At 48.0% G+C, this 23614-nt stretch overlaps 2 protein-coding genes and 1 long non-coding RNA gene across 6 annotated transcripts; 1 reads left to right on the top strand and 2 right to left on the bottom strand.

The window, feature by feature from the left end:
* Positions 1–256: 256 nt before the first annotated feature.
* LOC125545613 (uncharacterized) lies at positions 257–2201 on the top strand. 3 transcript variants are annotated; one of them, XR_007300108.2, is made up of 6 exons: positions 285–768; positions 879–1071; positions 1171–1222; positions 1316–1354; positions 1432–1497; positions 1886–2201. It is a non-coding gene; the product is annotated as an uncharacterized LOC125545613 (long non-coding RNA). The 3 variants fall into 3 exon arrangements; XR_007300109.2 differs by having other exon boundaries at positions 257–772; positions 1171–1354; XR_007300106.2 differs by having other exon boundaries at positions 293–768; positions 1171–1354.
* A 2716-nt stretch (positions 2202–4917) lies between these two features.
* On the bottom strand, positions 4918–7653 carry LOC125547085 (Plant invertase/pectin methylesterase inhibitor superfamily). The gene is made up of 2 exons (XM_048711104.2): positions 6638–7653; positions 4918–5815 (listed from the first exon to the last, which is right to left on the bottom strand). Exons 1-2 carry the CDS (start codon positions 7572–7574, stop codon positions 5124–5126), a joined length of 1629 nt encoding a protein of 542 aa, XP_048567061.2. The 5' UTR covers positions 7575–7653; the 3' UTR covers positions 4918–5123.
* A 5630-nt stretch (positions 7654–13283) lies between these two features.
* Positions 13284–17893, bottom strand: LOC125545612 (protein trichome berefringence-like 7). Of its 2 annotated transcripts, XM_048709624.2 has the most exons (5): positions 17700–17893; positions 16657–17598; positions 15518–15676; positions 15058–15335; positions 14083–14409 (listed from the first exon to the last, which is right to left on the bottom strand). In XM_048709624.2, exons 2-5 carry the CDS (start codon positions 17490–17492, stop codon positions 14387–14389), a joined length of 1296 nt encoding a protein of 431 aa, XP_048565581.1. In that variant the 5' UTR covers positions 17493–17598; positions 17700–17893; the 3' UTR covers positions 14083–14386. The 2 variants fall into 2 exon arrangements, with proteins under 2 accessions (XP_087369821.1, XP_048565581.1); XM_087513695.1 differs by lacking the exon at positions 14083–14409 and adding an exon at positions 13284–13738 and having other exon boundaries at positions 16657–17893.
* Between the last annotated feature and the right edge of the window lie 5721 nt (positions 17894–23614).

The raw sequence follows: 23614 nt of genomic DNA, 5'->3' as shown, positions 1-23614 counted from the left end.
TATTTGTTTATATATTCACATATGTATTTAAGTTTTCGATCAATACAATTCTAGCATAAATAATAAACCTTTATCATGAATAAGGAAATATAAAATAACAATTATTATTGCCTCTAGGGCATATTTCCTTCGGCATCAACCTGTTGCTACTATTTAAGTTGACTCGTATACTATTTAGGTCGACTCCTACAGGCATTCATTGATAATCTCACTACTAGTTATCTTTCATGTATGTTACATATTATTGCACACGGTCCAACACAATAATCTGCGGGGTAAGGGTACCTCCTCGCGCTATCCATGTTGATAGCATGTACTATTCGTCCGCTCGTTCGCGATTTGCTGTTGGCGATTCTTGTGCAGAGAGATTGGGTGAGCGTGTACTTCCTCAGATACACCTGCCCCCACTACTTCGTTTCCTTCCCTACGAAGATGACTTCGCATCGACTCCCATGTCTACCTCCTCCATGCCTCCCCTACCACCACCACCGCTTAGACACATCGGCTCCTCCTCTACCATTCTCTCAATCTGGATCCAAGGAGGTGGTTGGCAGGGACGCCATCGACCTTAGGGCTGAGGGGTGGCGACCATCCCAGATCAGAATCAGCTGGAGTGGCTCGAGGGAGACGTGGTCTGGATGGCGTTGCGGCATCCTCGCCATTCGGTATACGCGCAGCTGCGGCTCCTTGCCTTGGCAAGGTCTTCAAGGACGACAAGCTCGTTGAGTGTCTCCTCGACCGCTCCCCCAGCCCCACCTCCTCGAATTCGTATGTTCGTTCCCTTCCGTCCCGTGTCTCCCGTCTACTTCCGAGATTCGCATGCCATCTATTCGAGGATACGCCCATATGGACTGTTTGGTTTTGTTTCTTCTATCCAGGTTGCAGGAGTTCACGAGCTGGCACGACTGCTCTTCTACGACTTCCTAAAATTTTATTTCTTCTTTCCCTTTCCTTTCTTTTGTCTTCACCTGATTGATGTTGTATTATTCATGTGCTGCCGAATTTGTTTTGCAAGTACTTAATCTTGCTATGGAATGAGGCATCACATTTTTGCCAGGCTAGGGTGTCCAGGTACCTACCTTAGGCCATGGTTTCTTTTACTAGTTCTGTATAGATGTCTCTTACTTAGTTTGATGGTATGCACATATTGTTTGATGTCTCTTGGTTCAGGGTTGCTGTATTGGGCACACAAAAAACAAGGATGACGCATGGCACATTTCAGGTGTAAATCTATTTCATATATTGAAAGACATAGGTTGTTCCAGATAGAGTTGTATATTGGTGATGCCTTCTCATTGGTTTGCTGCATATGTAGTTACAGAGTGGGTCGCGCCTTTTCGTCAGGCATTCTCTGGTGCTTCCCACGGTGTCTCTCTCTGTTCTTATTGCTGCTGCACACAAACGACTGACCTTGCTCTGTTTTCTTTCTAGGTTCGACTTGTAGATAGGACACACATCATGGTTAGCTCTTTGGTCATCAACTGGTCCATGACCAAGGTATGTATTCACCACTGACTTCTCTCAGACATATGCATGCTCCTTGTAATCTAGGCATAACAGTTCTTCAGAAAAACTGTATGATCGATCCGCGAGGCGCCGCTGTTGCTATTAGACTAGCTGGAGATGTGGTCATCAACTAATGCAATGCGAGTATGTGATGATGATTTTGACATATGGATGTTGTTGTTCCAAGTTGAATTTCAAGATATTTGTGAGAGGAATTTCACACAAAATTGCTGCAGCTTAATTCACTATACTATTATTATTATTGCATCAGGGAAGGCGTGTATTAGTGTGGTGATAATATGTGTGCATTTCTTATTGCCGTATATTTTCCAATCATTCACTACAAACGAGACTGATCAGAGCATTGATACTTATGTAGTAGAAAAGAAGGTCGGCGCTCACGCTCAGGAAGGACATCTCAAAGTCAGTGCAGGAAATGACCACCGCCGTGTTCTCAGCGGAAGGGACAGAGGGGCACAGAAGCTGCTGACATCCTCATCAGAATTTAGTTCCAAGGAGCTTAGTTACTTAATTACCTCCGCTCGTGTATCTTCATTTTCATGTCGTCGCTGGATTATTATTATTGTTACAGTTCAGTAGTAGTCATTCTAGCTTGGCACCGCTAAATTTTATTTGAAATGTAGAATATATTAAAACAAACACAACCGTATATAACTTCTTGTGCATCAGGGAGGCATGCTGTGGAAGCAAAAGGTTGCAGGTTTATGCTAAGTGAGGGAGATATGGTGAAAGCAGCGAAAGGGAAAGACTACAGATTGCTGGATTGGGAGTTTGGGACTTTGCCTGCAAAATGATTGTCGTCCTGAAAGGCTAGGAGTGGGCACTCCTCTGGGTTGCTCTTTGCTTACATAGGCAACAAAATATATTGCACTTCTGCTAATCACAGTTCATCTCTACATTCTCAGTAGGTACTTTAATTGAAGGGCTTTTCTCAATTGTGATAGGAATAACCTGATAGATTCAAAAAATATCTATCTATTTATGTGTAACACCATGGTTTTTGGCCCCTGCTTTTTCTTTCTGCTGCTTCAGTTGATCTTGTTGGTTCTTTGCTCTGGTTTTTCTCAGTCAACTCATCTGGACTTAACCAACATAAAGCTAAATAAAAACCTCTCTCACTAGCTATATCTCTCTATAGGATAGCCTCACTTGCACCCCTACCCCAAAACCCTAAGATCATATTCTTTTGAGATATATGCCCTAGAACACCTAAGTTATGAAGCAACCACCACTTTAGTGCTTAGGAAAATTTCTAGATAATTATCATAATTTCTTTGGATCAAATATACTTCAGAAAAGTCCCTTGCTCCACTAGGAACTTTTGCATTTGAGCCCCTCTTCCACTTTTGCATTCTGACCCTTCTTTCAAGTTGTACAACAAGTACTAGCTAGAGGGGCCCATTTGTTCTGCAAATTTGCATACCCACTCACCCTAGTGACTAAACCAACCACACCAAATCTCACATCCTAACTCTAGTTCATTTGCACTTTGCAAACAACAAACACCTTTTGTCCAAAACCTTCTAGAAGAACTTGTACTCACCTCACTGCACCAGCCCCCCAACTGCAGCCGCACACATGCCTATCTTAGCCCCCCTAGCTACTGGACATAGCCAGCAGTGGCAGAGCTTCAACGCGATTTGAGAGGGGGCTAAATGAGTCTTAAATAGAGTTGAGGGGCCTAATCTAGTGTATTCTATTAAAGTTTGTTCAAATATTATTAAATATTACTATGTGTTTATACGAAGAAATAAATTTGGTAAGGGGGCATTGCCCCCTTTGGCCCTCACTAAGCTCCGCCACTGATAGCCAGACGCGGCCAAAACCACCCAGGTATCAGCACCAGGTGGTGACCGTGAGGTTGGCATGCACACATCACGTGCTCTGTGAAGCGCTCGTGCCCTGCCCATGCAGCCGTAGCCCAACTGCGCGTCCCTGGCTCCTCTGCCACGCGCAGCCCCTCCCTCGCTCCCCAAGCCCCTCCCTACATCGAGGCGGGCATCGGCCGCCCTCATCCTTTCCTTCCCACAGCGGGCACATCGGTCCCCGTAGCACTCAAACTCCGGCGGACCGGTGATGGGGAAAGGAAGATTGGAAGGCTCCTGGGAGGACCGCATGATCCAACCCCAAAGGGTCCGAGCGCCCGATGCCCCGACGCAATGGACTCGCGTCAAACAGATCCCGCCGTCGGTCGGGCGTTGTTCTCCCAGGAGCTTTGGAGTGCAATGCGGACGACTATTGCCTCATCCAACCCGCACGAGACGACAGACCAGTCGAGGGATCCGGACTAGTCAGAGTCAGGTTCGCTGCTCGCCATGCCGGAGAAGGCCGAAGATCGCCGGACGAGAGCTTGGGTGGAAGAGTGGAGTGGAAGGAAGTGGCTAGGGTTTGATCCAGGGAGCGGATGGGGACAAATACATGTGGGGTCCGATGGGCCAGCGTGAGCCGGAGCCAACGTGGTGGACGCGGCCGAGCCTTTCAATATTTGGGTTGGATATAAGGGGTGTCGGTCAACTGGGGCGTTTGAGGCTGGTTTGAAGCGCTCGTCTGGGCTCGGGCTTTTTGACCGGTCAGTGACCAGGCCGTCCGCCCGGATGTACAAGGTGGATGGCGGCGGCGAAGGAGGTGTACGACGTGGCGTTCGTCCTCTCCAACTCGTTTTTTTTTGCGGCAACCTCTCCAACTCGTTGATGGAGTACCACCTCCACGTCGAGAAGCCCGGTGATGATGATGAGTAGAGTTAGGTTTTTATTATGTTTTAAGCCAGTATGAACTGGCGCGAACTAGTAGTTAAAAAAATATAAATTATGTGGCATATGTTTGTTGAATTTGTTTTTATATCGTAAACAAAATTCATAGTAGCGCGGTTTGCAAGATACTACTCCGTATATGCTAGAGATGCTGCAAGCTAAGCGAGTAGAGTAATTCTTTGCCGTCCTGGTCTGGAATCTGAACTGATGGATCGAGTCACGGCACACCGGCGCACGAGTCGTGCCTTAGTGACGGAGTCCGTACTGCCCCACAACCGGCCAGGAACCAAACTCCAAAAGTTCCAAAGCTGGTTGGGTCCATAGGGCGGCGCTGCGAATGCAGACCGCAGCGGTGCAGCGACGGATCGGAATAGGATAGCGCACTGGAAGGATGCAGCTCGTGATGGACGTCGTGGACCACCACAACCACGGGTCAGATGTGATCATTCGATACTACATAATGCTCTCGCGTTGCGTCACGCATGCTATGGGGAAACTGCACGCCGATCCTATCTCAATCTGCCCCTCCTCTCCGTGTTCTGGCCACATCCATCTCGCCCTAGGTGGAAACTGCCCGCTAGATTTGGCGGCCATTATTGATCGTGCTTAGCCGTAAGGCCACTAGCTTCCCAGTGGAGTGTTCACCAATCAACACCGATCAAGATCGGCGCCCACTCCCATTTGCGTTAGGCACCACTGCATTTGCATAACTGCAACGACTGCAGTACATCCGTGACCGAGTGGCACGATCATCGCCGACCGGTCCACCAGCCCACGCGAGCTCGATTATGCATGCTCTTTTTTTTCTGACGGTATCGATTATGCATGCTACCAGGACTAAAAAGCCTACTTCACTTTGGGTATCCACTCGTCCCCCTGTATGAAGCTGGCGACGCTGTAGACGTCGACGCGCTCCTTGGGCACCTGGCTGCTCCACGCCACCCTGCCGCCTCCCCGCCCGCCGGCGCCAGGGCCGGCGCTATCATACTCCCCGTAGTAGAGCGTCTTGAGCGCGAAGTCGCCGCTCCATGGCATCCACCCCTCGGGCCGCACGATCTCAGCCATCGTGCACCCGACGAACACCGTGCGGGAGTACTCCTTCCACGGCCGGCCGAGGAACACGTGGTGCACGCCGGGCTTCTGCCGGTAGAAGACCATGTACTCGTCGCTGCCGTTGACGCGGCAGCCCCGGAGCACGATCCCCGTGGGCTGCGCCGGGTCGGTGCGGCCCTGCGCCGTCAGCGCGTCCGTCTCGCCCTTCTCCGGCCGCAGCTGCCGGGGCAGCACGACGAGGTCGCTGTCGTGGAGCACGGCGGCCGAGTTGCCGAAGACGAAGTCCACCGTGCCGGCCACGCGGCAGCGGGTGTAGAACTGGCGCATGGCGTGCACGTACAGCGTGTCCTGGTGCCCCAGCAGCTCCACCGTGTCCAGCACCGTGCGGTCGCCCGTGGACCGGAACGCCACCGCCTGGTGCGCGTCCGGCCCCGCCGTGTTCGCGATCGTCAGGTCGCGCGCCATGAAGCCGTCCGCGAGCACGCCTGGAAATGAATGAAAAAGCGCAAAGTTACGACATGGTCGATCACTGTGCTGGTCGAGAAAACTCGCGGCCCGTGACATGTGGGTCGCAGATTCGCCTGACAAAGTTAAAATTGTGGACCGTGATGCGACTTTTTCTCTGTGATGAAAATAGCTCGCCGTCCGGACTGGAGTATTGTCGAAGCGTGTTTTTCTTCTTGCTTGATAGGGTTGCATAGAGCACGGGAAAGTTCAGTGTTTGTCTCACCTAGGACCCGTGGTCGGCGTCGGCACGTCGCATTGTCGCTTCCGCCATGGAAGATCGCCGCCGCCGGTCAAGTTAAAAATCTTAGAAATAGACTGGTCGTTGGTTTTGTTTCGGGCCGCTGAAATCATCCAAAGTGCATGTTTTTTTGAAGTCTCCAAAGTGCATGGTTGGGTTGTCATTTGGGTACCTAGATCACCGCATATAGCTTTGTTTTGGGGGATTATTTTTGCCATTTGGCCAAATATTTCCTCCTTAATAATACTAGCTGATCCAAAAATATAATTTGCTAATAGCGTAACTGATTGTAACGCACAAAAGGTACGAATTGATTGTCCAGATCAGAACAAACTTGACGGAAAGCGTTTTAGGTGCGGACAAAGAGCGATGGGGCGGCCGGTCGATCACGAGCGGCGTCTTTAACGCCACCGCATTCATTTCGTGGACGTAGTACGTGTACGATCGCAGTACAAACTATGCTGGCAAATCCATCGGTGTAGTACGTACGTATACGGTATACCCCCACATAAATACGTACAGATACGAAGGAGTAAGTGCGTGTGGCGACGCGTGTACGCACCTACGGTGGCCGTGTTGAACGTGGACACGCCGGGCGTGTCCGCGTTGAGGTCGCCGGTGAGGACCGTCTTCCCCATGCCGTCGCCGACCAGCACCAGGTTGGTCTTCTCCCACGGCACGCTCACCGTCTCCTTGTACACGCCTGCCTTCACGTACACCACGAACCTCTTGCCCCCGTTGTCCGGCGCGGCCGCCACCGCCTCCCGCACTGTCCTGTAGTCGCACCCGGCGCCGCACACCGTCGCGTCCGCGGGGAGCCCCTTGGGCACGCCGAGCGCGTCCACGTCGGCCCCCGACGCCGCGGGCGAAGGCCAGTACCCGTCGCGCTCCGTCTGCGGCGGCGCCCAGGCGGACGTGTCGTCGCCGTACCGCTTCAGCGCGGCGAGCATGGAGATGTAGTTGCTGTTGACGGTGATGGTGTCGTTGAGGTACGCCATGGCATCGTAGATGGTCCGCGAGAAGTTGACGTACTTGTAGGCGGACCAGCAGTCGTAGAGGTGGAGGAGCGAGGCGGAGGCGGGCATGAGCGCCGACGGCGAGGGCGGCGGCTCGAGGCGGTGCGAGGAGAGGGAGAGGGCGGTGAGGCAGTTGGTGGCGGCGGTCGTGAGGTTGACGTTCTTGGAGGAGGCGAGGACGGAGCGCGCGGTGGAGACGGCCGGCGGGAAGCGGGCGCGGAGCGCGGAGAGCGTGGCGCCGAGGAGGTCGGAGGGGGAGGACGCGGCGGTGACGTTGGCGGCGGAGAGCGTGGCGACGCAGGCGGGCCGGAAGCGGGTGGCGTTGCAGGCGAGGAGGACGGGGAGCGGCGCCGCGTAGTTGGCCGCCGGAGGAGGCGCCTTCCGGGGCGGCGGCGCCGGGGCTTTGTGGTGGTGGCGGGAGGAGAGGGCGAAGGGGAGGTGGAGGAGGAGGAGGAGGGCGAGGAGGCGGAGGGGAGGAGGCATTGCTGATGGTGGAATTGTGCGCAGTGGAGTGTGTGTGTGGATGGCCGGCGTTGTGGGGGTTTGGGGTTGGTTATATCGGCGAGAGAGAGAGAGGGGGCAGCGCGCTTGGTCAAGGCTTGGACTGGGTTGGGGAAGAAGGATCGAATTAATAGGGAAATATATTTTTATGACCAATTATAAAGTCGTATTAAAGCTGCGACGTAGAGCGAATTAATGTACTGCAAAAAGAAATCAAGAAAGATCCCACACAAATTGCATACTGGAAAGTGATTTAATCTGACGAGAGTTTATTTCTTTTTTGTATGGATTTACTCATATTTGAAGTCTTTATCTAACACAGACGATAAATGTCACATGTGTGACACGAAACACTCTGACTAACGTTTTTTTACAACTAAAGTTGCCATCAGGAAAAAAAAACCAACCCCCCCCCCCACCCTCCCTCCCACCCAAAAAAAACTAAAACTTGTCATCCAAAAAGAAATTGTCATACTTGATAACTAAACTTGCCATCCTCACGTCACTAAACTTGTCATAAAAAATGTTTGGAGTTGCCATGTGTCCGTGCTACACGTGTGTCACTTATCAGGGTCATTATCCATTATCTAATTATGTTGAGTTCATCCATCATTCTACCCCTCTCTCCATCTCCCTCTCGTTCATGTAAGTTGTGAGTGAGGTCAGCCTTGTGCTTGATTATGACCACCCTTCTTCCTTCCTCTTTCATTGACGTTGTCCACCGGAGAAGGATGAAAGGAGGGTGTGTCCGTGCATAGTGTTAGGATCCTTATTTTCATACTTCTCTTTATGAGGCGGTCAAATCCATATCTTCCCTTGTTCTTTCGCAACCTCCCCTCCCTCTCATCCATGGTGATTAACGTGAGGCGAAAGTTTGAATAAGCCCAATAGGTGACTCTTATGTTGGCACCTTTTGGTCAGAACCATGGCGACGTGTTTGCTTCGGTCGCCATAGTCCTCACAACCCCGCACCTTTTTTCTTTCTTTGAGAGTTTTTTCTTGGTGTCCGCCGGCTGCATTGGGGGCACTTCGATTCTCTCTCCGGGGACTCTCCGACTCGCGTAGTTGCAGGCGAGGAGGACTAGGAGCGGCGCCGCGTAGTTGGCCGTCGGAGGAGGCGCCTTTCGGGGCGGCGGCGCCGGGGCTTTGTGGTGGTGGCGGGAGGAGAGGGCGAAGGGGAGGTGGAGGAGGAGGAGGAGGGTGAGGATGCGAAGGGGAGGAGGCATTGCTGATGGTGGAATTGTGCCCAATGGAGTGTGTGTGGATGGCCGGCGTTGTGGGGGTTTGGGGTTGGTTATATCGTCGAGAGAGAGGGAGGGGCAGCACGCTTGGTCAAGCCTTGGACTGGGCTGGGGAAGAAGGATCGAATTAATAGGGAAATATATTTTTTAATGACCAATTATAAAGTCGTACTCCCTCCGTCTCAAAATTCTTGTCTTAGATTCGTCTAGATACGGATGCATCTAATACTAAAACGTGACTTGATACATCTGTATTTAGAAAAATTTAAAACAAGAATTTTGAGACTGAGGGAGTATTAAAGTTGAGTAGTAGCCAAGTAAGAACCATGCAAAAAAAGCCAATTAAGAAAGATCTCAAAACAATTCTAGAAAGTGATTAAAAAATGAGACCATTCAAGACTAGCCCTTGGAGACATATTTTATATAAAAAAACTCTAAACATCACAGGTCACTTCATAACTTGAACACGGGCGGGCTAGATAGTTCCATGCTACACCATGTTCTCATACTGGAAAGTGATTCGATCTGAGCGAGGGTTTATTTCATTTTGTATGGATATTCAAATAGGTATGAAGTTACTCATAATTGAAGTCTTTATCTAAATACATATTGAGTTCACCCTCATTCTTCCCCTCTCTTCATCTCCCTCTCGTTCATATAAGTTGTGAGTGAGGTCAGCCTTGTGCTTGGTTATGACCACCCTCCTTCATCGACGTTGTCCGCCGGAGAAGATTGGAAGGAGTGTGTGTGTCTGTGACTTCATGATTTGTGTTAGGATCGTTTTCTTCGTGCTTCTCTTTATGAGGCGCTCAAATCTAGATCCTCTTTGGTTCTTCCTCAACCTCCTCTCCCTCTCATCCATGGCGATGAACGTGAGTTTGAAGTTTGAACCCCGCACCTTTTTTTCTTTTTGGGAGTTTTTTTTCTTGGATCTTGGTGTGTGCGGGCGACTCTGGGGAGCACTTCGATTCGCTCTCCAGTGATGCTCCGACTCGGTTGAGAGGAATGGATGGAAGCGGATCTGGAAGTTACTCCCGCAATAACCACGTTAGCCATAATCTTCTTCATGGAAGGATGGCCCATCGCTTGTCCTCGGATCTTGGAGCCAGCATGGAGATGTGTAAAGAGCTTAGGAGTTGTGGAGAGATCATTTTTGCGGGTTGTGTCGGAGCTCCTCATCGATGTCGACCATGGATAATCTATGCACCTACTATGGTGGTTGTTTGTCGGCTTCGTCACGATGCCTTCAATCTTTCTGGGCGAAAGATGGGCATATTTCTTTCTCCCGGGCCAGGAGCCAACGGGGAGGCAATAAAGCTTCTACTCGAAGTCCTGTTGGGAAACGTTGCATGGAGAAAAAAAATACACACACACGATGATCTATCCATGGAGATGCATAGCAACGAGGGGAAAGAGTGTGTCTACGTACCCTTGTAGACCGTAAGCGGAAGCGTTTCACAACGCGGTTGATGTAGTCGAACTTTCTTCACGATCCAACCGATCGAGTACCGAACGTACAACACCTCCGCGTTTAGCACACGTTCAGCTCGGTGGAGTCATCCGCCTTCTTGATCCAGCAAGAGGGCGAGATAGTGGATGAGTTCACGGCGGCGAGGTGACGGACGGTGATCGTGAAATGATCTCCGCAGGCCTTCGCCTAAGCACTACGAAAATATGACCGGTGGTGTAAACGGTGGAGGGGGACGCCGCACACGGCTAAGATTCTGTTCTTGTGTGCTAGGCGCCCCTCCCTCATATATATATATATATATATATATATATATATATATATAGGTGGGGGAGGAGGGAGCAACCATGAGGGCGCCCCAAGTAGGCTGAATCCTACTTGGCGTTTCCTCCCAAGTGGCGCCCCCTGCCATGTTTAGGTGCGGGGGGGGGGGGGGGAGGCAGGGAGGATGCCCCCCCTTTCCTTTCTTTCATGAGAGGGAAAGGCAGGAGGGGCTAGCCCTCCTCTTTTTCCTTCCATAGGGTTGGCCGGCTAGGGAAAGGGGCGCACCAGCCCCCTGTGGGCTGGTCTGTCCCTCCCTTGGCCCATTAAGCCCATATACCTACTGGGGGGTGTCCGGAACCCCTTTCAGTGACCCGATGGCTACCTGGTGCATCCCAAAATCCTTTCGGTGTCCGAATATCATCGTCCTATATATCAATCTTTACCTCCCGACCATTCCTCGTCATGTCCGTGACCTTATCCGGGACTCCAAACAACATTCAGTCACCAAATCATATAATTCATGTAACACTATATCGTCAACGAACGTTAAGCATGCAGACCCTACGGGTTTGAGAACTATGTAGACATGACCGAGACACCTTTCCGGTCAATAACCAATAGCGGAACCTGGATGCCCATATTGGCTCATACATATTCTACGAAGATCTTTATCGGTCGAACTGTTATGACAATATACATAATTCCCTTTGTCCATCATTATGTTACTTGCCCGAGATTCGATCATCGGTATCTCTATACCTACTTCAATCTCATTACTGAAAATCTCTTTACTCGTTCCGTAATACATCACCTCGTAACTAACTCCTTAGTCGTTTGTTTGCAAGTTTATGATGTGTATTACTGACAGGGCCGAGAGATACCTCTCTGATACTCGGAGTGACAAATCATAATCTCGATCTATGCCAACTCAACAAACACATTTGGAGATACCTGTAGAGCATCTTTATGATCACTCAGTTACGTTGTGACGTTTGATACCACACAAGGTATTCCTCCGGTATCTAGGAGTTGCATAATCTCATAGTCCAAGGAATGTGTATTTGACATGAAGAAAGCAATAGCAATAAACTGAATGATCAATATGCTAAGCTAACGGATGGGTCTTGTCCATCGCATCATTCTCCTAGTGATGTGATCCCGTTATTAAATGACAACACATGTCCATGGTTAGGAAACCTTAACCATCTTTGATCAACGAGCTAGTCTAGTAAAAACTTACTAGGGACATAGTATTTGTTTATGTATTCACACATGTATTTAAATTTTCGATCAATACCATTCTAGCATGAATAATAAACATTTATCATGAATAAGGAAATATAAAATAACAACTTTATTATTGCCTCTTGGGCATATTTTCTTCAAGTCCATGACCTGCTGCTGGTGCTGCTATGGAGGTCGTGGCGTATCAAGTTGTTTCGTCTTTGGCGACGTCGTGGTTGGTTTTGAGTGGAGGTGGATTTGAAACCAAACTACAATTTTCTATGTTGCTTGGGGGGTTTCTCCTTATAAAAGTTAGTGACTTTCGTGTATTTTTTGTTTTCTTATAGGTCTTGGTTGTAAGATGTACTGCTCCACCTCTTTGGTCCTTCTAGACCCTTCCCTATCCCAGAAAAAGGAATGTTTATCCGAAAATGGCAAACGGAGACAAAGCTCCATGGAGGCATTTATTTGAAAACTTCAAAATTCGAACTTTTCAGGTTCAAAAATTCTGAAAATAAATACACATATACCTAGATACATAATGTACATGTATGCAAATTTTCAAGTCGAAATACATTAAAATGTGAGTTACGCAAAAAAGACAAATTTGGGGCCTTTTAGCATATAAAGTCCATGATTTTGGTTTTTTTGTACAGCTTGCGATTCAACGTATTTCATCCTGAAATTTTTCATACATACACTTTACATCCTTGCATACATGTGAATTTTTTTCAGAATTTTTTGGAACTGAAATTTATGAATTTTGAATTATTCAAAATAAAGGGCTCCATGAAGCTCGGTCTTCAAAATGCCCTACTCATGTTTATCTATCTATATACTACTATAAAAATATCCAAAGGGAAGATCCAATTAAACTCGACCATCAAACTATATCAACCCAACGACCTAAATTGCTTCAACAAATGAGTGCTCAACATATTTAGTGTGCAATTGATGTCAATACCAAATTTCAATGTTGGCACTAACCATGTACTCTCTTCGTTCCTTTATGTAAGGTGTATTTTACTTGTCACGGTGACCAAGGCACAAAATTATAGAGAATTTATAACGGAATTACCCATGGATAATTCGTTTGCTAACGACAAGTAAATCAGTTAGGCCAGGGTATAAAGAGATACATGCAATCGGGGAAGAAATAATTTCCCTTTTTTAGAAAGAGAGATGCAGACAATCGGTACTTTTCTTTTTTCTGTAGGGCTAATTTTTTGAAGGAATTGAAAGAAATGCATCTTATGTTGTGAAATTTTATAAAAAAAATACACTTTATATAAAAGAACGAAAAAGTACGCAATTACCATCACCCTGCAAAACAAACATGTGATTACTAGCATATGTAATATGAGTTTGTAATTAATATCCTTCCTAATATCAGTATTAAATACAAGCTCGTAGTTAATATCCTACCTAAGAAATCTCAAGCATAATGTAAAATTTAAAGAACAGGAAAATGACAAAACATGATTTTAAGAATGATGAACGGTACGTGCACTGTTCACTCTTCACTGTTAAAAGTGGACAAATTTGTTTTTTTTTGTGTAGATCTGCTCATAATGTATTTCACCGTCAAACTTTATACACATGCCCTGCTCGCTAAAGACCATATATTAAGTAGCATAAATACTTACAAAAGCACCTTTACAGAAATTCAAAAACACATTTAATTCTTGGTGGCGCCGAAGTCCTTTTTCCGTGTGCATCCAACGACAGAGTGCGCTTTGAGCAAAGTTTGCTTTTGTTCCACCCGTGCAATCTCCCCCAACCAACCTCATCCCCCGTTAGTGTCGCCGCCGGATTAAATCCCCCAGGCCACCACACTTTTTTCCTCGGAGGCAGCCACTAGGGTTTAGGTCCAGGGGCACTTGAAATCGCGGAACCGCACGGCAGCACGCTTTCCTCTTTGGGTTGCCTTTGCCTCTCGTTGATGGCAACTGGCATCATAGCAGCCGGTCAGGAAATACACGCATGGATCCGCCACGCCGGGCAGGTAGGCATGCATACTATTGGTCTACTGCCCCTTGCATCATTTCATTTTCATTTTCATTATGGAGAACCAACAAACGTGGAGAAGAGAGGTCGGCGCCCAGCCGTCCTGAACCGTGGAAGTGGCCAGGCAGCAATGCAATTAGAAATGAGTTTCCCCGATTGCAAAATATCAGATTTTTTGCGCGTATAGCAGTTACAGAAGAGCAGGGGGAGTCTCTGGATGCGAAGAACTGCTTTGTTTAATGTGACGACGCATAAACAAATGACGGCAGACCGATTTCATGCGAGAGAGATGAATTTCCAAAATTGCATTCCATCGGTTTGTGCATGCAGGTTACAAACTGCCATGTTCTCTATGTCCAAAAAGACTAAAACGCAAAAGCAGATAACAGCCGAGCATCTATCTATATGACAGGGGATATGCAATTCTTACTGGAGCTAATCGAAGCAAGGATGAGGAATGGAGCAACTTGTACGCATACTGCTGTCTGCCGAGACTTAATGTCTTCGCTCCTTTTATCAGCACATAAAAATGCAAGAAGCAACATGAAACTCGACCAGAAAAACAAAAGGTTGAGTGTACAGTCAAATAGTCAGCCAGCCAGCTTTCGCCAACCTGCGGAATTGGAAATGAGGCAGCGTCAGGAGCCATTATTCAACTCCAAAATGAGCGAGCCACCAAGTTTAAGGACATAAATACTTGCAGAACTAAGTACTACTCCCTCTGTCCCAGAATATAAGAACGTTTTTGACACTATGCCGGTGTTAAAAACGTTCTTATATTTTGGGTCGGAGGGAGTACAAACTAAGTTCATGAAATACGAATTTCCGGAATCAGCTGAATATTGGTTTCAGCTTTCTGTACCATATTCATTAGATCTACATTTTTTGTTCCAGATCTGAGGCTTATTCTGGATAACTTCGTAATGAGTTGCTTCAGTACTTGAGCATATATATGCTGAATTCATTCACACTGTACATGTGAGTCTCAGTTATTGCACTCTATTCTATTTTGACCCTACACAATTGTAAAGCTCATGTTGACGGCACAGCTACCGAATACTCCTATATACAGCTATCTATGCATGGTTCAAGAAACTCCAGGTTCCTTGCAAGCAGAAACAAGATATCAGACAAACAATATTTTATTTATTCACTACAAGGTACTACTCCTTCCGTTCCAAAATAGATGACCCAACTTTGTATTAACTTTGTTATCCTAAATAACACCAGGAAAGAATGTTATCATAGATAAGAAACTCACCATCCGTCAAAAGGTGAGAAAATATTAGCTCATTCCAAGCATCTGGAACTCCGGGAAGACACCAGTGGCTACAATCAAGTATGGTAGAAGGATGACTCCAAATACCAATATGCGCATCACTCCTGAAGGCCCCCATCAAAGTCACATTCAGTATAGTGACAGGAACGCTCATGTTCGCAACAACATCAGCAAGTATATCCCTAAATTCACTCCTGTCAGCTCCTATGGCCTCGGTTGTAGGTCTTTCTGTTACTTCGCATACCTTTTGGTTCAAGCCACTGAAAATAAGAAGAAAAAACAATTACTGTATGTTTTTCAAATGATAACTTGGATGATGTCTGTACTCCACAATCATAGCGGGATTACACCTTCCGTTCAAAGGCTAGAATTATAATGAAGTAATAATGAGGAAAAATAAAATATATTAGGGAAAAGAATTCAGTGTATGTGTGAAACTCACCTCCAATGAGATGGCTCATATGTCCGGAAGAAGACACGTGTTCGTTTTAAATCCACTTTTTCCTTGACCCATGAAGCCCATGTTTCCAGTGCCATTTTGAAAGCAGAATTAACTGATGTTCCCAGTTTAAGCAAGCCTCCAGCCTCAAAATAACAACCCCTGTTGTAAAGACCAAACTAGAATCTCTAAGATTTATGAAAGAAAGGTTACTACTTGATAATTAACAACCCCCGCCAAAAAAAAATTCAAATTTGTTCAATAATAACAACAAATTCCAACACATACTAAGACCAGGCAATGAAGTTTCTTTGGCATTTAAAATTTACTCCCTATTTTTGCCATGTTTGTAAGATTTGAACTCCAACAAATAGTAAATGCATGAAACTTAGCATCATCAAAACATACTCCCGTACTTGGCATCATTTTTTGCCACAGTCATAGCAGGCTTATCATTTTTTGCCACAGCCTTTACAATTGTGGCGATATCTTACAAACATGAAAAACAGGGCCTAATTTTTATACCAAAAAATGAAATAATCTGGTATGGATGCATGAAACCTAGCATCATCAAAACATACTCCCGTACTCAGTAGTGCCTAACCAGCAACCTTCCTCAGGTGAGGCCTACAATTTATTAATATCAGCCTCACTAAGTTTTCGCATAAGAACCTAACATCCTTTAATGTTGCTTTGACCTCAAGAAATAACAAGAAATGGTACGGAGTTAACTTTGCAGTACAATCCGGTAATTAGAAATGGTATGAAGTTAGCTTTGCAATAACACAATCCGGTGATTCGTTTTTGTCTATTTGTGACCCTCGGAAGTTTTGCTACAATCAGTCCTGGTCATTGATTCCTTCCAAAGGAACATTCTGGTGCCTGCTTGGCTTACACTGATACACACACACTATCAATTATTAAGGATTTTATTTTGAAAAACAGGTATACTTAACCAAATATACAAACAGCTAATTGCAAATGTTTTTTTTCTGTAAGTCTAGCGTTTTTGTTTCGAGACAGATATACTAAACCAAAATATAAGATCAGATAATTGCAAATCAGCATGGTTGTGATTATAACAATCCCAAAACAATTACCCACGAACAAAACATGCTAAGAATTAAAGCAAGAACACTCACATGTCAAATAATTTGCTGGGAGTCCACCAATGCCCTGAATTGAAAATAAGCACGTCGGCATTCACCCATTTCCTGCTAAGATCATCCATCTTATCCAGCTTGAGAATCGCGCGGACCCTTTTTGTCACATGTAGAGGAGGAGCAGGGGTCTGCTGTACAAGGAACACCGACCGAAAGAACTCCACACTGAGGTTGAATGACTCAAATCTCACTCCTAAAAATCGGATCGTCTTCGAGATCTGGTTGCCATTCACCTCATAAACCTTCTTGGGGTCGTCCACCCCTGTCATGAGCATGCAGATGAAGGACTCCCACTGTGTTCGGCTCATTGAATCCCCCACAAACACGACCCTCTTCCCTCTCAGCCACTCCAGCACGCTCCGGGCGCTGAAGCGCGGCATGTCGCACTGCCGCGGCTTCCACCGCCACTTGAGGTACTCGGTGTTCCTCCTCCCGTTGGCGAGGCAGTTGAACCCCCTCTCCGCGAACGGGCACTCCGAGCTGTTGTACAGGGGGTACCTCTCGTCCCGCACCCAGCTGCCGTCGAACACGTTGCAGGTGTCCAGACTGTCGCCGGCGAACTCGGCCACCGCGCGGCCCTGGCCCTGGCCCTGGCCCAGGTACCGGGAAACATAGAGGTACAGGCCGCAGGAGAGCACGAGCGCGGCGGAGGCCAGGCAAAGGGCCAGGGCGACGGTGCTCTCGAAAGACGGGCCAGACGGTGACCCCCACCACTTGCGGTTTGCGGCCGCCGCGGACGAGACCCGGGGGCTCCCTACGCCGCCCCTCGCTGTGAGCCGCGCCGACGTGCTCCGGCTGAAGCTCGCGGTCACCATCTCGCCACCGCGGCCGCCCCCCGATCTCCCATTCGGCAACTATACCCGGCCGCGATCTGCGAGCCGGCTCGAACCAGTTCACCGCGAAGCCAAGCTCGCAGCGTGCCTGTCCCAGTCCAGGAGCTCCGAGGAATCAGACCAGATCCAATGTTTCCCGGTGCTTGATTCAGAGTTTTCCCGCACCAGGGGCCGGGATCGGGAACTCACCGGGTTCCGCCGACGGACTCCCCTCTCCGGCGATCGCCGGAGCGGACGACACGCTGAAAACCAGCTGGCGGCGAGGCGGTGAGTGACCTGACCTCGCGACCGGCGGCTGGATGAGCTCTCGTCTCGCTCGGGGAAGGCAAGTTCGAACAGGAAGAGCCGAGGAAGGAGACGGCTGGGAAGGTGGGGTGGGGGGTGGGTGGATGGATGTTCCCTGTCATGTTGACCACGGACCTAACTTGCTGCCACGTTGGCTCCAGGATCGGCGGCCCCACATGGCAGCTGCCGCATGTCCCGTGACGTGGCTTGCCCGGCGTGCGCGCGCGTGGTTTCACTTGTGCGCGGGGAGAGGTGGGTGGAGGAGGACACGCCGGCATGGCGGCATGGGGTTCTGATTATCATCGGCAAGGCCAGAGACGGCCAAATGTTGCGTTGCCGGAGAGCGGCAAATCCATCCATCTCCATCGACGTCGGTCACATAAGCATGCGACTCGGTCGGAGTTTTGCCGTCTTGCGGCCTCTTGTTCGTAAGGATAACTGGCGAGCGCTGAGAGGGGACGTTAAGCGGATCTTTTTCTTCTTTTACAATTTTATTACCTACTAGTACGTAGGTGGGAGATGACAAATCCTGCCATTTTTTGGCGCAAAAATTCTCTTCTTCCGAGGAAATGCCATGCCTTATGAAGAAACTGCCAACTCATATCAAATGTCAACCTCTCCCAGCCAACGTTATATTGCGGTCCCTTTTTCTGGATTACGCATGTTGCGTATCATTCTACTGATAGAGCGTAGAAGTTATATGATGACGGTTCTCGTATAGCATACGCTAGAAGACGCATACAAGAACACATTTCAGCTAAGAGAGAGGGGGTTGCTTAGCCCCAAGTAGCATGAAAATCAGAGTAGATGGATGTTGAGGCTTAGCCCTTTAGCACCCGCTTTCACCTAGGTGTGAACTTCCTCTTGTATGGTGTTGAACTAGGTGGGTATGCGATGGCATGGCACCGTCAAAGATACTGGGAGAGGATGGCGTGTCATACGATGCAAGATACGGCACAGCCGATGAGTAGGTGATGCATTGTCTCGTCTTCTTGGTCGTAGGGAACACATTCAGATGTGTGTGGCGGTCCATGACGGGCGAGGCGCGCCGAGTCCATTGTTTCCAAGTTAGTTGCAAGTGCAGCACTCTCGTGGTGTATACGTCGCTATCCATCCAGCATCAACGGATGGTGCCGGGCTGCGGCCTTAGAGAGATACAGAGGAGACTACGCCATATGTCGACGTACTCCACTGTGGCCTCCGCGCCAAGGGCACCACGGATATCATGATCCATGCTTGTTGCAGGATGGCCGCGGGCAAGGCAGTGGCTCCTTCGCTAGCGTGATACGAGAGCAACTAGGGTGTGCGCGATCTCCGAGATGGATGCCCTATTGAAAGTGTAACGAATCCTCGAGTAGTTTTGCTAATTAATAACAACATATATGTCATTGAACTAATGCCTATTCAAAGATAGATTTCAGGAAAATTCAATGTTGGCATGGCAAGGACATGTGGATGTGGCCCCCTCAAAATGCGAAGGAAGCACATTGGCAAAAGCTTCAAGACTCTTCATTAAAGCAATTCTGCCACTGGACCTTGAGGCGCGCCTGATACTACCTCCAACTCTCAGCTCACCAGGAAGAATTCGAAAAGTAGCATGTTCTAGTGTTATTCATCATATATTTGTTGTGAATCAACTATGACAAAACTGTGTGACAGTAAATACTTTTTGTCTAGAAAGCATAACTTTTGAATCAATTGCTCTTGGGGATGTAGCTCAAATGGTAGAACGTTCGCTTTGCATGCGAGAGGCATGGGGTTTGATCCCCCGCATCTCCATCTTTTGTCTCTATTTTTGCACTTTCTCAAAGGTATAGTCCTTTTTAGCGGTTCTCACTTCTCAGAGGTATTAGTCATCTCGTTCGTTTCAGGATTTTCTTTTTCGAAATTCGTCTTTACAATTTTACATTGGAAGCCCAGTGTGGATCATATTCGCTTCCTGTTTTCTTGTGGTCCATCTTTAATTGCGCATGAACTTTACCTTCAAAGCCCAATATGGACAATATTCGGGAGCTCCTATTCGGCGCTTCAGGCGCCACGGAAGTTCACCTTCGCCCACACGCCGGTGCTGGTGGGACGACTCATGTACATGATCGCATTTGACAAAAAAAGAGAAAAAAGTAATCGGAAAAAACATGATGAATTTGAAAAAAGTTGATCAATCTTAAAATAAGTTCATCGGATTTGAAATAAGTTCACTGATTTTGAAAAACAATCATCAAATTTGCAGAAAGTTCATAAATTTTTGAAAAAATGTTCATCCATTTTGAAAAAAAATCATCGAACTTGCGAGTACTTTCTATAAAATTCTTTGATTTTAAAGAAAAGGTGTTGCTTGGTACGCGAGGTTTCGGAGTGCTTGGCGGGTGGTGGTACTTCTCTGGAGGGTGCAACAGGTGTCGGCCATCTTCGCTTAGTTGAGTTGTCGTTATCGACATTTGTTTCTTTTTTCTTTCTCTTCTTTTTCTTTTGGGCTCGTTTGTGCTGCAGCCCCAACAAGCTCGTTGTATCGGTTAGTCGTTGCTTTATAATCTAAAGCGGGGGAGACTCTTTTTTGTCTAATCTCTCGTAACGAAGACCTTGCATTAGTTGTGGTGGACATGTTCACAAAGTATGCTCATTTCATTGCTCCAAAACGACATATTACAATGCATATAGTAGCTAAAGCATTTAGTGATCATGTGTTCAAAATAAGTTTGGCTCCATTTATTGTCACTTCCAGGGATCGGATTTTTACCAATCAATGTGGAAACATTTGTTCAAGAAATCAGCAGTTAAATTACACATGAGCACCTCTTTTCGTCCACAATTTGATGGTCAGACAAAGAGTCAATGTTTTGAAAATTATATCAGGTACATGGATTTTGCACAACGAAAGAAATGGAACATTTGGTTATCTATGGCAAAGTGGTGGTATGATACAAGCTTTCACACATATCTTAAGGTGGTTCTGTTTTAGGCCTTATATGGTCACCCCTGCCCTCAGTGCTGAAATGAATCCGCTCACTGATCCAAGAGAACACCTCAAGTAGGACACTAATTTAGGGCCAGTTCTTTTCACGATATAATTTTGTAGAATTATGATTCTGAAAACTGCCCACAGAATCGTGTGCCCACATAATTGTCTGTCCAGTTCTTTTCTATAATTCTAGCTTGTGATTGTTGTATGAGCTATCTGTTGAAATGCCTGAAATGCCCCTAGAGCATTTTCAATCGTAGAATCATAGTTATTCAAATTTTGACAGCATACTTTTATATAGCTAGCACCCCCTAATTTTGAATTCCCTAATTCCAGTTTTGGATAAACTGCTAGCATCCAACGGTATTTTTACAGAGAAGGAAGACAGAGAGGAGACAAAACAGAGAGGAGAGGAGACAAAGAGGAGAAAATCTCACCTGAGGCGATGGCGGCAGGCGGAGTCGGGCGAGGCAGTGTCGGGGGGCGGGGGGTCCAGGCGAGCCGGCGGGGCGGTGTTGGGTGTGTTGGGGAACATAGCATGCAATTTAAAAAAAATTCCTACGATCACACAAGATCTATCTAGGAGGTGCATAGCAATGAGAGGGGGAGAGTGTGTCTACGTATCCTCGTAGACCGAAAGCGAAAGCGTTAGGTTAACGCGGTTGATGTAGTCAAACGTCTTCGTGATCCAACCGATCAAGTACCGAACATACGGCACCTCCGAGTTCAGCACACGTTTAGCTTGATGACGTCCCTCGAACTCCTTATCCAGCAGAGGGTCGAGGTAGAGTTTCGTCAGCACGACGCCGTGGTAACGGTTGTAAGGGCATATTTATCCCTTAGTTGTTTTGGTGATTGATGACAATGTGTTTGTGGACTAATCGTGTGCACTGAGTATTTCAGACAAATCATGACTAGGCACAAGATGATTTCATGCCCCTCGAAGACTGTTGAAGACGGTGTTTCTCTACGTTTCTTTTCGGTGGATTTGAGTCATAGGAAAGTCGTACTATTAAGAGCGGGTCCGCATCGGAAAGGTTTGGGTGGAATCATAACGTACACGTCCCCTCCTTTCGCACCCCTTTCCTTTGGCTCTTTGGAGCATCCTCTGTTTAACCGTGTCTCTGCGAAATTAAGGATTTCTAGTGTTGCCGCTCTGAGGCTCGCGGTAGTACTGCTCTTTGGAGCGGTAGTACCGCGGGGCCTTACGGTAGTACCGGCCGTAGGCACGGTAGTACCGCAGGTGCTCACGGTAGTACTGCTTCTTGGGAGCGGCAGTACCGTGGCCTCAGGCCAGGCTCAGCCGCTCCAGCGGTTGTAGGGGCGGATGTAATTTTTTACATCCGCGCCTTGCGTGGTAGTACCGCCCCTTGGGTGCGGCAGTACTATGAGCCCTGGCCTGGCACAGCAACACGAGCAGAAGTAGGGGCGGATGTAATTTTTTACATCCGCGCCCTACGCGGTAGTACCGCTCCTGGCTTGCGGTACTACCGTGTCGGATTTTTGCACAGATCCCAACTCAGCGGAAGTTGCTACGGATGTATTTTTATATGTATATGCCTTCCCATTCTGGACTATCCCTGTCTTGCGGTAGTACCGCAAGGGGGAGTGGTAGTACCACGCCAGCGGTTCTACCGCCCTCTGCTTCATCGCATTAGGGTTAGTTTGGTTCCTGCTGCATGGGCGGTAGTACCGCGGTGCCTCGTGGTAGTACCGTGTGCCCAAGCGGTAGTACCGCGTCCCCGGTGAGGTAGTACCGTGCTTCGCAGGCTGAGTTGGTGGATAACGGTTGGATTTGTTCTTCCACTATATAAGGGGTGTCTTCTTCTCCGGTCGACCACCTCTTCCACCTTTAAGCTCCATTGTTGCTGCAAGCTCCATTTTCGCCCGATCTCTCTCCCTAGCCGATCAAACTTGTTGATCTCCTAGGGATTGGTTGAGAAGGCCTAGATCTACACATCCACCAAGAGATATTTGATTCCCCCACTAATCCCTCGCGGATCTTGTTACTTTTGGGTGTTTGAGCACCCTAGACGGTTGAGGTCACCGTGGAGCCATATTCTAATGTGGTGAAGCTTCGTGGTGTCGTTGGGAGCCTCCAATTAAGTTGTGGAGATATCCCCAACCTTGTTTGTAAAGGTCCGGTCGCCGCCTCCAAAGGCACCATGTTGGGGAACACAGTAATTTCAAAAAAATTCCTACGCACACGCAAGATCATGGTGATGCATATCAACGAGAGGGGAGAGTGTCGTCTACATACCCTCGTAGACCGTAAGCAGAAGCATTATGAGAACGCGGTTGATTTAGTCATACGTCTTCACGATTCGACCGATCCAAGTACCGAACGTACGACACCTCCGAGTTCAGCACACGTTCAACTCGGTGACGTCCCACGAACTCGGATCCAACAGAGCTTCGAGGGAGAGTTCTGTCAGCGCGACGGCGTGATGACGGTGATGATGATGCCACCGGCGCAGGGCTTCGCCTAAGCACCGCTACGATATGACCGAGGTGGATTATGGTGGAGGGGGGCACCGCACACGGCTAAAAGATCAACTGATCAACGTGTGTGTCTTGGGGTGCCCCCTGCCCCCGTATATAAAGGAGCAAGGGGGGAGGCTGGGCGGCCGGCGTTAGCAAGGCGCGCCAGGAGGAGTCCTCCTCCTAGTGGGAGTAGGACTCCCCTTTCCTAGTCCCACTAGGTGGGGGAAGGAAGGAGTGGGAGAGGGGAAAGGCAAGGGGGCGCCCCCCCTTTCTTGTCCTATTCAGTCTCAAGGGGAGGGCGTGCGGCCCTGCCCTGGCCGGCCCCTCTCTCTCTCTCCATTAGGTCCCAACAAGGCCCATTAACACCCGGGGGGTT

The sequence above is a fragment of the Triticum urartu genome, chromosome 3A, assembly GCF_056163025.1.
Source record: "Triticum urartu cultivar PI428250 chromosome 3A, HENAU_Tu73, whole genome shotgun sequence".
Taxonomy (NCBI): domain Eukaryota; kingdom Viridiplantae; phylum Streptophyta; class Magnoliopsida; order Poales; family Poaceae; genus Triticum; species Triticum urartu.
This window is presented reverse-complemented; position numbering and strand designations above follow the sequence as displayed.

Excerpts from the sequence above, each read along its gene's own strand:
- LOC125547085 (XM_048711104.2), bottom strand. The coding sequence starts at position 7,574 with ATGCCTCCTCCCCTCCGCCTCCTCGCCCTCCTCCTCCTCCTCCACCTC. Across the intron at positions 5,816-6,637 it reads GTTCAACACGGCCACCGTAG|GCGTGCTCGCGGACGGCTTC; the intron begins GTGCGTACACGC and ends ATTCATTTCCAG.
- LOC125545612 (XM_087513695.1), bottom strand. The coding sequence starts at position 17,492 with ATGGTGACCGCGAGCTTCAGCCGGAGCACGTCGGCGCGGCTCACAGCG. Across the intron at positions 15,677-16,656 it reads CCCAGCAAATTATTTGACAT|GGGTTGTTATTTTGAGGCTG; the intron begins GTGAGTGTTCTT and ends TCTTTACAACAG. Across the intron at positions 13,739-15,057 it reads TTCTCACCTTTTGACGGATG|TTGCCATCAACGAGAGGCAA; the intron begins GTGAGTTTCTTA and ends CTATGATGCCAG.